Source organism: Canis lupus, chromosome 9 (assembly GCF_003254725.2).
Source record: "Canis lupus dingo isolate Sandy chromosome 9, ASM325472v2, whole genome shotgun sequence".
Taxonomy (NCBI): domain Eukaryota; kingdom Metazoa; phylum Chordata; class Mammalia; order Carnivora; family Canidae; genus Canis; species Canis lupus.
This window is the reverse complement of record NC_064251.1, coordinates 33,548,777-33,564,775: the sequence shown is the minus strand read 5'-3', so window position 1 is coordinate 33,564,775 and position 15,999 is coordinate 33,548,777. Positions and strand designations below refer to the sequence as shown.

Sequence of the window (15,999 nt, the reverse complement as noted above, 5' to 3'; positions counted from 1 at the left end):
TCTAGCCGGGCCCTTCCTAGAGGGGCCCGGGTCATCTCAATGAACTGGCACCGCAGCCCTGCAAGGAAGACGTCACTAGTCTCATTTAACAGATGAAGGACTCCAGGGCCAGAGAGGTTGAAGGAAGCCGTACAGAGTGCTTAAAGCCAGAGGGTAGAATGCCATCTCCCACATGCACGAGATGTGACCCAGAACAAGTGACGAAACTTCCGTCCCGGGCTCCCTCTGCTCCCCTGTAAATGTGGTTAATGGCACCTCCCGGCAGGGCTGCTGTGACATCCGATGAGATGAGGGCACTGGGTGCTCAGCACAGTTATCTGGCACGCGGCAAGCCATCAGTAAGTGGAATAATAACTTTTATTTCTATTTTTATTATTATTGCCCAAGGTAATAACAGTAGTGGAGCTGAGAACTCCCTCTGGAGCCTTCCTATTCTAAAATCCTATTAATTTACATGACATTTCACATCCAAAGGGCTTTCATAGATAACATTTATAATTTGCTTGTGAGTGATAAGGGTAGGTTTTATCCGAAGTGCAAGCGCTAACTTTGGCGGGGTAAGGCGACAGCGGGAAGCCAGGGGCTTGCATGGCCCTGTGACATCGTGACCACAGGTATGGTCGTGGATCTCCGAGCTCTGGTGTTCGTGTCATCGGCTGAACTGGCTGCCCTCTCACCCTCAGGCTTGTGCAGCTCCTCACAGTTCCCCTAGGAAGGCCCTGGCGAGAGGAGCTTCCTTGGGTCCTTCCATCTCAGTGGAATCCTGCTTTCTTCTCTGCCCCTAACACATGCCCTATCAAGGCAACAGCGTGTCTCTCTGGTTCAGCACCGTGTCCCCAGCATTGAGGGCAGGGCCCATGACATGGCAGGTGCTTAAAAAGTATGTGCTGGATGTGTTAAGTATGGACAGGTGAAGGATGGTGAGTAGGTGGGTGCAAGGGGGTGGGGGGAACAAGGCGCCTTTTCCTGCTCCTAGCCTTACCTGAATCCTAGCTTGTTCAAGGCTGGTACCAGAGACCAGATGAAGAAAGTCAGGAAAGATTCTAAACATGGACCACTAAGACGGTTACGGCACTGGCCCTAGACTCTCCCCATGAAACGCCAGGGGTGCCCTGGGGCCAGCTAAACACCCGCTCAGGCTCAGAGCAGGGCAGTAGGGCCTCCATGGGGCATTAGCAGGCTGTGTTCTCCTCTCCCTCGACGACTGAGTGCTTTTGGGCAAGGCTCTCCTGAAAAGAAGCCAGCCCTGGCAGCTAGCATCCAGGATGTGCTAGGCCGGCTCAGCGGTCTCTACAAAGGCCTTGACCGGCAACAGTCTCCTAAGATAAGGGTGGGGTCAGCATCTCTGGCCTACACATTCATTCCCTGGGGCTGGGAAGAAGCAGCACTGGCTTCCCCAAGACAAAGTCTGTTATCCAGCTGTCCTGGCCCAGGCAATGGCACAGCATCTGCCCTCATGTGGGTCACAATGAACAGAGGCAGGAATGTAAGACATCTAATGCTTTCGTGCCTTTAACTTGCTGGTCCCTGGATACGGAACACCCTTCCCTAATCAGCTGCCTGATGAAATTTCTATTTGCACTTCAAAACTCAGTTCAGGTATCATCTCCTCCTGAAAGTCTTCCAAGCAAAGTCAATGACTCCCTCCCCCCTGCTCACTCTGCACACCAGCCAGACTGCATAGGAGCACATCTGGCCACGAGTGGGATGTCCTCCAGGCTCTGACTGCCTCGCTCGCTTGCTCAGCATCCCTGTGCCTGGGGAGGACCCAGCCTGGGGCAGGTGCTGATGACCTTTTCCAGACACTGCAGAAAACATTCTCGTGCCCCTGCCCTCAAAACTGAAGGCACAAGGAGGAGAGGGAGTGACTCCAGTGGCTGGGATCTCTCTCAGGGGCAGGAGATCCAAGTTGGCCTGCAGTCTGGGAAGTGTCTCTGGGTAAGACTGCTCTCTCTCAGCCGGGGGAGGAGGGTGTGGGGGCCACACCTTTGCCTTCTGGTTTGTCCTTGGCTGTCGTGGAGGGCCACGAACCCCCATCCCTCAGGCCTGGTGTGGCCATCTTCCTGTAATTTCACACTCAATATTCTGTTGTTTTGTTCTTTAAGTGGCAAGCTTTCACCTGTTCTTGCTGATGGAAGTTAAAACTGGAAGGCTTGAAGAAAGGGGATTCCATTGGAGCTGGCAGGCTGAGCGGGACTCTGCGAGCCTGGTGGTACAGGCACCCGGGGAGGTAGGAGAGCGGAGCAAGGACGACAGTGCAGGGGTAGATAGATGGGATCAGAGGCTGCGGCACTCAGCCCTCCTGGAGGAGGAGGAGGGACAAAGACATGCCAGTTGCCTCCCTTGTGCCGCTCCTGCCCCTGCAGGGTCTCCTCCTCCTCCTCAGACACGACCCTCCCCTTCCCCCAAGCACCGTATCATGCCTCATCCCAGTGCCCCTGTCAACAACCTGAGAGGAAAGGGAGCCCATGTGACAGATGGGGAAACAGAGGCCCAGAAGGGGCCTTACCCTTCCAGCAAGGTGAGGGTAAGCGCTGGGTCTCTCAACTATGCCCTGGGAGAGCAGTGCTCCAGGCTTTTGCATGGGGAGCCGAGCATGCCTTTGCTTACATTTCCCTTCATTTACGCATTGGAGCTTCAAGAGGCACGGAAAGCTGATCGAAAGTGAAACCCGCAATTCCCGTCAATTCAGATCGCTCCAATTCATTTCCGCAAACATTTATTAAGTGCCTATTAGGTCCTGTGCTCTGCTTTCATCTGGGAATCGCATCAGCTCCTGGTTCTCCAAGTGGAGGGAGAGTGCGGTGGTGAGGCCCACGCACCCCCGGCCCCGCGCCCCCCCCCCCCCCCCCCCCCCCCCCGCGCGGCCCTGCCACGGGGTGTCACCTGTCAGTCACCTGTCAGTCGTCTTCCAGAGCAGCACATCTGTGTTCCTGACTGAGCCTGCCTTTCACATTCACAAAGAGGACAAACCCCAGGACTCACAGGGCCAGGGGCCCGCTGGCCGGAGAAGGAGCTGGCTCGTGATTTAAAATCTGCCCATGGATCCAATCTGTGCAGGGTAATCCCTGGGGACAGCGTGAGGGCCAGGGCCGTGCGGATCAGGGTGGGCAGCGGACAGATGTGCGGGGGCTGACGTGTCACCGGGGGCCCCTTTCGAGGGAGTGTTTTGTCTACAGAAGCGAAACATGGAGCTGCGGGCGCCCGGCCCACGGGGTGAGGTTCGGGCAGTGCACCCGGGAAGCCGACCACCTCGTCTTAGCATTTCGAGGTCGGCTCTCCGGGTGGCCCCGTTCTGGAACCCAACGGGAAGCAACGAGCCAGGCTGCGCTGACAGAGCCTGGGGATCCACCAGGCCCAGGGCGCCGCCGGGACAGAGGTGTGAGGAAAGGGCCCCTGACACACTTCAGTGGGGCGGGGGACAGTACTGGTGTTTACATTTATGACCAAATGAGGGGTCATCTTGGCCGCTAGTTCTACAGTTCCACCACGGCAGCCCCGGTATCACCGCCCCTGACTAGGTGGCAGAGGCTGGGGAGGGAGGTTTGCTCTTCTCCCTCCGAAAAAGAGGCCCGATCCTGGTATCACGTCTGCTGCCGAGTGGGGTGGGCAGGAAGAAGGGGTGGACAGAAGGGCTCTGGGACTGCTCCTCGCAATGGTCCAGGTGACCAGTCCAGGCAGGATCCCGGGCATGTGGGGTGGCAGCCAAAGGCATTTCTGAACACTTCACAAGATGTCATAACCCAGACCCAACCAATAAGGTTGGGCGTGAGCTGGTTGGGGAAGCAGCTCACTCCCCACGGCTAAGGCCCTCTCCCCAGGCATCTGGTCTACAGCAAACTCCTTCCCCTCCCGGGAACTTGGGCTCTCTTCACTCTGCTTTCCACACTCAAGCCACGTTCTTCAGGACACCACCGGCCACTAAGCCTCTGTCTTCGCTCAGACCAGCCAGACCTGACCAGAGCATACCCCACAGCAGCCCCCACTGAGGCTTCTCCTCCAGAGCTGTCCCCGCCAGCTTCTGGAGTGACTGAAAGTCCCCTGGCACCCAAGAACCATCATTAGACAAACAAGGAAGGCAAAAGGAAGGGGCCTGAGTCCCAGATCCAGCAACCGTGCAGGCATCGCTAATCAGTCACAGCCCCTCTTTGTGCTGAGCTAGGACTCGGCCTCAAAGTCGTCTGAAGCCAGTGCTCCAGGAGGCCAGTGGCCATCAGTCATCACCAGCACCCGAGACGAAACCTGCTTTCTATCACTGGAGAGACGTACAAGCACAAACTGGAACTTCCAGAACCAGAGTCCCAGGGCGTCCCCACCTGGAATGTGCACTGCCTGCCTGCTCCCCCAACTGTCCTAGGAGGGAAGTGGGAGCACTGAGCTATGAGACACTAACCTGGCTGGTCCCCAAGAGAGCTGAAGGACCCCGGCAGGGCCACTGGCCAGCCTGAGGCAGGGAGAGGAATGGAGCCAAGAGAGTGAGGCAGAGGGGAGAGGAGAGGAAGTGAAGGTACAGGAGGAAGGGAACAGGGGTCACCCTGTGCTTTCTCCACCGGCCCCCACCGCTCTGATTCACTTTGAAAATCTAATCACATTAGATCTAATCCTCTACTTAAAACCCTTTAAGGGCTTTCCACTTGCTTTTGGGATCAAATCGGAGTTACTGAATCTGACTCACAAGCCCACCATGACTCAGCCCTGCCTCCCTCTTTGGCCTTATCCCCCCTGCACACCCCACCCCAAACCACTCCTGCAAGCTGCCCATACTCTGAAATCTGCATAATCCCATGGGACCTGTGCTGCTTCCTTTCTCAGGTTTGCAACAGATTGCTAAATACCCTATATTATTCTACTTTTATTATCTCATCTATACTCCGTTTTTCTTCCTTAGTACAGAATCCCGTTTTTAGCTGGCATGTGGTTACCTGAAATACAGACATTTCCAAGGATCCCTTGCAGCTAGAACTAGTCATGTGACTAAAGTCTGATCAGTGGGGTCTAAGCAGAGTGCCACAGTTGACTTCTGAGTAGTACTATTAAAGGGAAGAGATGTACTCTTCTGGGATAAGTATGTAATGGCTGGAGCTTGGCAGCCTCCTTAGACTATGAGATGGAGATTTATGTTGAAGAGAACAGAACATTAAGATAAAAGAAACCAGACCTCTAATATCATGAAACCAAATCCAGGCTTCTTTTACATGAGAGAGAGAAACAAATTCTTATTTTGTTAAGCCATTGTTACTTTGTGTTTTCTTTTTTTGTGTTTTTTCTTTCTTAAAACTACCTGATTCAGTGTCTAAGCATGTCATTTCTCTGCCTGGGATATATTTCCTTTTCTTCTTTACATAGCTAATTCTACTTGGCTTTGTAAGACGAGTTCTGATGTCACCTTCTCTAGGGGCCATTCTTGACAGCACCGTAGGCTGGACAAACAGCCACCATAGACCCCTCATAGCAAAGAGTGATTCCCTCTTTCCAGCTAAGCACCTGTCTCATGATGGTCAGTGGGTTTGATGACTGGTTCTCTCTCCCCTGGCTGGACTCTGAGCATCTTGAAGGAGGGAGGCTCATTCATGTCCAGATAGCTGGCACCAAATCCAGTGCCTGATGATGAGTAAATGTGGAGGGATGGAGGAGGATGGGTGGGGCATGGGGGTAGTAATGAAGTCCCAGCAGTTCTCTGGCTTCACTTGGGGATCCTGTATCATTTCTTTCCCTGCTAAGCAGATCCACCAATAGGCAGCTCTGCTGAGATTGATGAGGAAGAGACAACCCCTCCAGAGAGTGACATAATAAGAACACGATTTCTAAAGCTTCTAGTTGCACAGCATTTACCAATTTATAAGGCCATGCTGACATGTACACAGTATCCTACTTAATTCTAACAACTAACCAGGCACTATTCTTATTACTCCTAGGGCCAGAAGGGCTAAATCACTTGCTCAGGGTCATATGGTACTACATGGCCAAGTGCGGCTGGAAATGAGGTCCTTCTAGTTTTATGTCCAGCAAAGGAGGGGCCTCCTCCAACCTGCACCATTTAGAGGAGTTAGGAAAGCAAACTGTGTGCACACCACACATAGGCCAGTGTGCATGAGCATGTGCCTGAGCTCACACACACCTGGTGCACAGATGTGAGGGGCTCCAGATGTTCCAGTGGCATTTTTTCTGGAGGGCAAGAGTGATGGCAGAGAAGGGGCATGGGGGCAAACCGTGCAGCTGCTGCGTGCAGATGCTCTACCCCTCTGCTCAAGGACAGGACCAGCCCGAGCAAGTGCAGGGGACACGAGGAAGCGGGGAGGGCTGGGGATAGGCGGCAGCCAGGGGGAGTCCACATGCTTTCAGAAACTGCACCGGGGCTGTCACTGGTACCGGTTATTTAGTGCATTCACCTCCCCCGGAGCGAGAACAGGACACTGTCAGGCTAAGAGATGGCAGCACACAGCATGTCCGTGGTAAACAATTTATTTTTCTACCTCAGTTGCTTACAGGGGGAAAAAATAAAACGTCATTAGGGAGAAGCACAGATGAACTCTTTACAGAGATGAAGAAAATTCACAATCGCTAAAACATTGGTGAGGCAAGCATACTAGGACACGTTCACCAAAGCAAAGCAATTCATAGCAGAACAAAATAAAGCGGGGAGGAGGGGGGAGCCATACAGAATTGTTAATAAAACAAAAAAACAAAAAAACAAAAAAACAACAACAACAAAAACCCAGCACTCATGAAAAAGCCTGCAGGAAAATAACAGGAAACTAACCAATTATTACATAAAGCATCTTTAATGAGATGAGCAAAACCATACAGGTTGGGTCTCAAGGACAGTGATGTTCCAACAGATGGATCTGCTCACATCAAATGCGTCCAGTGGAAGCATGCGGGTCACTTCTCACAAACTAGGAGCGTAAACAAAGGGGTGGCCCTTGAGGGTCCTGCTGAGCTATACTTCATTAATCCAAGAGAGTGGGGATATTTCAAACAGGGACGTGGAGGGGGTCGGGATCGTGGGGAAGGCAAGCCCTACTCGGAGTGGTCATCAGGAGTGCCAATCTGATCAGGACAGGCCTCTGGGTTCTGTCCCTCCTGCCCTGGGGGCCAAGAGGCCCTGACGCCAGTAGCAAATCCAAGGCCAGCAAGGACAGGGAGGTGCGGGTGGGGGTGCTGGGGGAGGAGGGGCCTGCTGTGGGTCAGTGCCCACAATGCCTGAAATGTGGCAATGCCCCAGTGCGTTTGCTGCCTCTTCTCAAAGACAGGTGCACTGATCATTATGGTTAACAGCCACTGAGGGGCTGGCCCCCAAAACAGACAGCCAGATAATGATGGTTTTCCAGATACAGTTTTGCTCCCAGATGAAGCTTTTCATATTACTATTTACAGAACAGAGTGTGCGTGTATGTGTGTGTGTGCATTGTTGGTACCATCCACCACAGGACACAGGTGCTCTAAGTCGCACATCCCCAATTCCTGTGGGCCACCAGCACAAAAAGCTCACCTCATAAAATGCCCCAAGAAGCCTATTTGGTTAATATTTAAAATAATTTGATGCCCGTTTCCTGGATCCCCTGAGGAGGCTCTCTGAAGTTTGTGAGAAGTTTCCCTCTGGCCCCGTTACATTCCAGGTGGGGATTGGGGTGCAGCGGAGTGGGGAGGGGGTATTCACAGTGTGTCCAAGAAGCAAAATGGGAGGGGATGGCAGAAGGAAAAAAAAAATTTTTTTTTAAACTGAATGAAGCAATGAGGACGAGTCTTTTCCAAGAATTAAAAATGAGAAAAAGAACATTCGTTCAAACAGGCAGCTAGAACAGTCTCAGTGGGCACTGACAGCAGCTGGGGTGGCCCCGGCCGGGACTGTGTCCTCTCTCTAGTTATGGTAGCAAACCCCAATTTGCTATGCCTCTCTTAAGAGCTAGTTGATAAAAATTATGTCTTGTGAAATCGGCAAGTAGTCTGCAAAGTGAAATAAGAACAGAAATTAACAGATTAAACTGAAATGAGTCCAGAGGGAGGAAAAGAAGAGGAAAGAGGGGAGGCCACTGGTGAGGATCATAATGTCCTGAGCCCTGGTATTCATCCTGGGGAGTGGGGAGTTGGGGTGGGGGTGCCCGGGGTGCCCGGGGTGCCCCCCCCCCCCCCCGCTGTGGACCTCTGGGCCTGGGAAGGAGGAGCTACTTCCAGAATGGGGGGTCAACCCTCCATCTTTCTAGAGAAGACCTACTCCTCACTCTAATAATTAATTATCCATAGGTGTCGAGCCCATTTATCGGAGTACCTCATTTAATCGTGCAGAATCCTAAAGGCGGGCAGAGGCAGGTGCTGCTTCGCAGCCGCCATGTGACCTGGGAAGGTCCGCCACAGGGCCAGGCCACAGAGGCACTTGGGGCTCTGCTGAGGGACACTGGGTACCCCAGCACAGGGGAGGAGGTGGGTAGTCAGAAAGGGCCCATTCAGGTGAAACGCAAGGCCCTCTGTCCTGACAGGGACCCCCAGACCCATGGTCTATAAGTGAACACACACAGGATGAAGAGCCTCAGCAGCTCCCAGGGGCCGGGGTGTCCTATCCTTTCTCAGGCTGGTGCCCACTGCCCCACTGGGAAGGGTCCAGAAAAGGGCTGGGAGAGTGTGGCGTCCACATGCACTGTGAGACTGCAGGTGGGAGGTGGGTGAGAAAGACATGGGAAAGAAAGATCACAAAGCAGAGACCTCAGGGCAGTTTGGTGGTGGCAGTGGTGCTGATGTCACTGACTCACAGGATCCCAGGGTGTGGGGAGGAGTCAACGGAGTCAATCAGACAGGGGTGAACAGAGGGCAGATCTGGGCCGCCCTCCTCTGGGCCGTCTCTCTGCACCCCAACCTCCTTACCAGACCCTCTAAGGCACTTCTTATTGGCATGGGGCAAGAGACAGATGTCAGAATGTTCCAGAGCTCTCCTGACTCAGAGAGCTCACCCTGGGGTGGAAGCTCCAGGCAGGGTCAAGTCTGATTTTTGAGAGGAGCCACCATGTCATGAGCTCTTGACTGGAACACCACAGAGGACTAACTAGGCTGCTCAGGGACAGCAAACAGAGCAGCTGTCCCACAAGAGGCAGCTCGTCCAGGTGTCTGAACTCTGAGGCCAGCCTGCCTCCTCCTGGGGCCATGTGTGCTGCCAGGTCCAGCCACTGGGCCACCACTTCCTGGCCTGGGGCAGCTCCACACACTGACTTTCCCCGACAGCAGGTGGCCTCACTCTTGTGGCCACTGATGGCCTCTTTGTGGCCATCGGTGAGGACACACAAGAGAAGTCCAGGTTGTGAGGTGGAAGGATGGGGAATGGAGAGTCTGAAGGCTGGGGGAGGAGAGAAGAGCCATGTCCCATGGGCCACGGAGCCTTTGTCCAGACATTTTAATGCCCGATTTCTGCCCTCATTAAACCCAGCTGACTGTGTTAAGCTGCAGGAGCTAGTGACTATGACAAACCTGCCCTGGACACTGTCACTCCTAGTCCACTACAGGTCCCTCACACTCTTTGGTTTATGGTGAAGGGCTGGCTGGGCACAGCTGGGAGACTCTATCTCATCCTCCCCAGTCTCGGTTGGTCACTTGGAGCTCTGTCTTGCATACATGTGTCTGTTGAGGGCAGATCCAAGGACACAGAGCCCTTAGCATGGGATCTACTCTGTCACCCCCAAATTATTCCATGTTAGGATCCCCCAACTCTCCCTGCCTGAGACTTGTACCGCACTGAGGGGGCACTGGCAACCTGACTGTGTGCCAGGTGTGCAGAGCAGCATGGCGCTCTCAGTGGGCCAGGATGGAAGCCTATGTCTCTCTGATACCCTGGTGAGGAAGCCAGGGGAGAGGAGGAGACGAAAGGCTTTCTTGAAATGCCACCAGCTCTTGGGCTGAGGAGGATGGGCAAGAAATGAATAGGGATGATGACATGCCAGGTCTCCCCGGGAGGGACAGTGTGTAGGCCTGTATATACATGTGTGGGGGTCATGTACTCCACCCCAACCTCTTTCTTTATGCTCCGGAATGGTGCCATCCAACAGAACCTACTGTGGCGATGGAGACATTCTATATGCTGTGCTAACCAGTAGCCACTGGCCACATGTGGCTGTTGAGTAAGTGAAGCGTGGATAGTGTGACCAAGAATTTTCATTATACTTAATTTTATTTTAAATCTAAATTATGTTAGCTGTGTGTGGTTAGTGTCACCTACTGGACAGACGGACGCTAGAGAGGGAGGAATGTGGCAGTTAATACCCAGACCACCTAAGTCTGAATCCTAGCCCTGCTCCTTGCTGCTAATGAACCCCTGAACAGGGTTTTCTACGTCTCTAGGCCTCAGGGTTCCCATCTGGAGAAGGGAGTATCTAATGAGGTGCAGACTGCTCTGGCTGTAGTGCCGCCTGTCCTGCCTGGAGAGGCCCACTGCCACCCCAAAGCAGCCAGCTGCCGTAGAGGAGCAGAGGGCCCACCCTGGTGCAGAAACCGGCCCCAGGGGACACTCATGGGGACGTCTCCCATGCTCACACTCCTCCATCTGGAGCTTCTGCTACTGCACCTGCCTCCCCTACCCCTGCCACCCCTACACAGACCCCAGGGACTATCCTGCCCCAGCCCTTTGTTTACAGAAGACAGAAATGAGGCCCAGAGATGCTGAGTGACCTGCTGTGGCCACGGGCAAGAGCCTAGGGCCTCTGTCGCTGATTGAGGATCTGTCCCCACAGGGCATGGCTCTAAGGGCCCCAAATGCTTCCTGATCTCCTCTGAAACACTCTTCCCCACCCCAAAGCTCAGCTGGAGGTAGATAAACACTGGGTGAGACCCTCACACACTTCTCCCCTGCCCTCCTCCCTGGCTTCAGGACATGATCCTCTAAGGCCATCCCTATGCTTCCAAGGCCTCTGGGTCCAGGCAGGGTGACCAACAAAAAGTGAGACTGCTGCAAGCTCAGCTCCTGAGGGAGCCTCTTGCCTCAGCAGAGAACCCAAGAGGACAAGACTCCATTCCTAATGCCTTCTCTAGAAACTCCAGCTGTCCTCTGTCCACAGACACCACCAAGCACCCCTATATATTCTTATCTATACCCCGTGCCTGGGAAAGGCTGGCTCACCCCTTCAGGGGACAAGTGAAGCCCTATCGACATGGCTTCCTTCAGCACCATCCCCTGCCACCCCTGTAAGACCATGCCTGCCCTTGCTGCCCGTCTGGGGTGGGGGTGCCAGCCTCCCAGTTACATGGGAGCTGTGGTAGCCTGGGCACATAAGCGGGCATCATTGTGGGCTCTACCTCAAGGCTCTGATGCCTACACACAGGAGAGGATAAATGTGCACACCCCTACCCAGGATAGCAAAGCTCAACCCCAACAGCACACCACAGCTACACACAGAAGGGCATCGAAGCCAGGACCGCCAGGTGGAGCTGGAGGAGGGGAGGGAAGAAGGAAGGTAGGAGAGAGGGAGGGAGACAGGAGATGATGGAGGCCCAGGGTAGGAGTCCAATCCAGAGAAAGAACCTGTAACCAGCTCCAGACAAAGAGGGTGGGCAGAGAGAGGGTCCTGATCAGCTCTTTCCCTTTCCCCAGAAAGCTGCCACTCTCAGATACCTAGCTCTGAGGCTGTCCTTGGGTTAACCAGACATCGAGCTGCATCCTCCCCCTGGAGCTCAGTGGATGTGAACTTCAGCACCCACAGGTCATTTCCTGAACCGATATGTGTATGAACTGTGTTCTCTTTAGGGATCCTCCCACCTCCCCTCCTATGCAGTCCATCTCCCATGTTTCCAAAGCCCCGGGAGACAAACTCACCTGGGAACTGATAACCATAGCTAGGAGCAAATCCAGGGTAGCCGCGGCCATAGGTTGCCACAAAGTTGGGGTAGCCTTGAACACAGAGAGAAAGAACACGATGGTGTTAGTACAGCTGCCTCAGGTCTGGGGTGAAATCTCAGGGAGGGTGGAAATGAGGACAGCCTGGGTCATTTTCTTGCACAACATGATTGGTCTCCCATGAGGGTCTTTACCCAGGGCATGGGTCCCTTCTCTACTGCGGCTTGGGGGCACTGCTGTCAGCTTGCTGGTAATTAACCTGTATTTGGGCAGAGAGACCCCCAAAGCCCACGCACTTTCTGGAACCTGCAGAGTAAATGCCACGCATTAGCACCAAACAGAGGGCCTGCGCCTGGCTCTGACATTTGGAGAGCTTACCCTGAATGTACTTTACCTTAAAGCTATTGACAGTAGAAGATTAAAGTCCTTGTAATGCCTCCTCCCAAGGAGCAGACAGCAGTGCCAGTGTCAGACAAAGCATGAGTACTTAGGGGTCAGGTTTAGGGGCAAAACTCAGGGCTGACCCTATGCTTCTGGAAAATCACTGGGCTTAATGAGCTCTGGTCTGGGAGAAGCAGGGTCCCAGGGGCCTGCATCCAAGCACAGATACTCCACAGGGTGCCAGCATCTTCCCAAGCCTCCCTCCTCCCAGCCCAGAATTGTGAGAGACTGGTTGTTAAAATGTGCACCGGGAAGCATGGCCCAAACCCAGAAGCCTCATGCCACGTGTTTTAGCGGGCACTTCACAGCAAGCGTATTTTCCACATGATCTAGCAGATAACCCAGGAGGTGATCAGTTAGTTGAGGGGTGCCTGTGGAAATTGCTGCTGGGCTAGGCATGAGGTGCAGAGGAAACCACTGGCATGTTCTGGTGCTGGTGTGACCCTCTGGGGTCTATTATGAAACCCCTAGTGAGCAGTCATTTGGCTCTCAACCCTGCATTGTGCGTGCTCAGGCTACTTCACTATGTCTCTGCCTCTTGACTCCAGTAACAGAAAAGACTGGCGTGTAGCCCTCATGGACTGATTCCGCCAGCTACAGAAGACCCATGGCTATGCCCTATTCCTATGTCACCAGGCTCACCTTGCCTCCCCCCACTCAATGTATGGGAATTCCAATACACTCATGCTCTTCAAATACCACCATGGCCAACCTACCACCACCACCACCCAACTACTATCTACAGCTTGACTTTTTCTTTGGCCTCTGAGGTCTGTGGTTGTTTTCTGGCTGCCCACCACCTGAACCCCTTCTCTGTGTTTGAGTCTTAGAGAGAGGCCTGCCTCCCATCATGGAAGCAGACAAGAGCCCCTCTCTCTGAACTAGGCAGTAGGAAGCATGTTATGAACCTGGGTTTGGCCCATGGAAGTCTTCCTTGGATCCATTTCTGGGGCTAGTAGGGCAGAGGAGGAGGCAGTGATTCAGAATTTATTCTGGTGTCTCCAGAACCCAGTGGTGGGGACAGTGACCCCCCCGCCCCCAGGTCATTCCTGGGTTGTTCCTTGGTCGTGGCTGTGCCTGACCATCCACCTCCCCAGTTACTGCCAATTCTCCAGTCTTCCTGTCATTTCTGTGCGCTGATGAGCCCCTTCCAATGATATCATTTTTTGCTTACAGCTGCTGAAGTTGTTTCTGCTGCTTGCCATCAAGATGCTGGTAGAAGGTTGCTTTGATGGGTGGGGTTTCTAACAGTCTCCATGCCCTCAGCCATGAAGGCAGCATTGACAGTTCTCCACCTGTGTCTCTGCAGTCTGATACAGCAACTGAAACACCCCCAAGTACAGGCTCTGGGGCCTCATCATCCACATCCCGAGTACATTTGGATATGTCACAAGCATTTTCTGATGGGCAGTGATGGCCACAGGAACAGAATCATTCACAAAGCTCCATCTTGGGTGCACTCTGACAGCTTGAGTTGGAGCTAATAGGTCTTCCTGCTGCCTGTTCACAGAGCTTTTATGCCTCAGAGGCCTAGAGATGGGACCCACCTTTTCTCACTTCCCCATGCTTGTTGGTGTCACAGCTTCTGCTTGACCAGTGGGTCTGTCATCAGACCCAGAAGAGAGGCTTGCTCTTGTGGGCGTCAGGAGACTTGGGGGCCAGGCCATGCTCTTGGGGAGGTCTTCCTTGTCTTCTGACAGCCTGAGCTTTGCCATCTGTACAAAGCTCAGTGGGTCCCTTGCAGCAGGGAAGGGCCCAACCCTCAATGGAGACCAGCCGGGGCTCCCTTACAGTCTCCTGCTTTTAGCCAGAGCCTTTCCAGATGTGCAGTCACGACTCACTGGCCAACTGACCTGTTTCTACCTCAAAAGGGCCTCATGCCTGCCCTTTCCTGGTGTGTGTATTTCCCGGTGCTTGGTGCCTCATTGGCAGAGGGCTGCCCAGACCAGCAGGCTGACCGGGAAGCTTTGAGCTGACTGCTCAAAGCTCCCAGTGTGACGCTGAGCTCTGGCACCGGGTGGGGAAAGAGAGGGACTGAGGGACAGAGAGGAAGTGGAGGGAGGGGGGAGCCCATGCCTTAAGTGGGGGAGAGTTGATGCCTTAAGTGGACACACACACACACACACACACACACTGGCTTCTTCCCTGGTATTTATTTCATGGCTGGCCAGCTCAGTTCTCCTTCGAATTAATCACCTGCTATCAAATCAGATCTTTCATGACTAGGTTTCTTAAACCATTATTTCAACAATATTGATAAACAGATTATATGCAAACAGCCAAATCACCACTGCCTAGGGCCATTCCTGATGAAAAATGACTCCGTTGCTTCTATCTTTGGCACTAGGGGTCTGAAATATTTTAATCTGAGAACAGAACTGCAGGCCCACGTGTCACCTTCAGACTCCCTCAGGGTGGGTGGGGTGGAGGGGGGTGGGATGCCCCATCCCTCCCTGACTCGGGCCACCACTACCACTTCTTATCTGCTTTCTTCCTGGCATACTGGACGGTCTTCAACAAGAAGGAAGACAAGCATGGTCGAGTTCACCCCGATTTGGGGCCTTACCCCAATCTTCCTGGACACATCAATATTGTCTCCTGCACGACAAAGACGAGAATTTGGCATCTGCCAGAGTGGGGGATCTTATCGCCACCCCCCATCACCAACATCCTCTGGGTCAGGCAGATGAAATCATAAATTTATAATACAACATTACTTCAATTTTCCTCTTCATTTACTGCTGTGCAGCCCAGCTCTGCTCGAGCGGCTCACAGCCCCAGCCACACGGGGAAATTGGCTGGCTGCATATCAATAGCACATTACAGCAGACCGATGTGGATGCTCCATCAAGCCATATTACAGCGAGATGACCCAGCCACCACTTCCATTAGTAGCTGGGCCCCTCCCGCACTGGCCACTGCACAATTTATGTGCTCCAGTACTCTGGATGCCTGATCAATCCCACAGTAATTATCTCTTGTCACTAAAGGAAAAACTAAGCCTGCTGCCTGGATGACCACCCTTCTTGCTTTCCATTGGGGGGGGGTAAAAAAAAGAAAGCCAGCAATCAACAACAGAATTTGAATTTGCCGGTCGGATCGCTTCAGGGCCCCCTTCTGGGGCTGCTGGCAGAGTTTTCAGAATTGTGGTTCTCGATCTTTGCTCTAACTCTGGAAGACGTTTGCTCTAACCCTGGAAGATGTTTGTACTCTAGGTGGGCACATGACTCATCCTCTCTCGGGCTCTGTGACTCAGCTACTCAGTCACGGAAAACTGGTCCCACCAGGCCCCTGACTTGAAAGGACAAGAGACAAGGGCTGTTTATCCAGGGATCTGCCAAAGTGTGACATATGTGGCACGTGGTATGTAGAACATTAATCGGGGCACCACATTGGCTCCATGAGGTACGCAACCAGGTCAACAACTGGACAGGTGAGCCCTCTCTGGACAGAGAGCCCTTCCCAGGCCGGGAGGTGAAGGCCAAAGTCCACCCAGATACTCAACCTCCAGAGTCATCCCGAGCCACAGGAGCATCTTTAGGCCTATGCTGTCCAATTTAAATTTAAGTCCGAATTATGATGAAAACTTCAGTTCCTCAGTTGTATGAGCCACATCTTAAATGCTCAGTAGCCACATTAGCTCATGGCCACCATCTTGGGTGGTGCAGATACAGGCCCTTCCCATCCTCACAGAAAGTTCTGGGGTACTGTGTTGTTCTAGAAGGAAAATGGAGAGCTGAATTTTG

At 53.3% G+C, this 15,999-nt stretch overlaps 1 protein-coding gene across 21 annotated transcripts in view; it reads right to left on the bottom strand.

The window, feature by feature from the left end:
- MSI2 (musashi RNA binding protein 2) overlaps nucleotides 1-15,999 on the bottom strand; it is a 391,492-nt gene that overhangs the window by 40,731 nt on the left and 334,762 nt on the right. For 20 of the 21 annotated variants that reach the window (XR_007412955.1, XR_007412956.1, XR_007412957.1 and 17 more), the window contains exon 10: nucleotides 11,792-11,866. Coding sequence is in view for 18 of the 21 variants with exons in the window: in XM_025439695.3 (XP_025295480.1) it covers nucleotides 11,792-11,866 (75 nt within the window). In the remaining 3 variants the exon portion in view is untranslated. Of the gene's footprint in view, nucleotides 1-6,446; nucleotides 7,948-11,791; nucleotides 11,867-15,999 lie in introns of those variants that run through there. The other variant, XM_025439710.3, reaches the window with a different exon arrangement.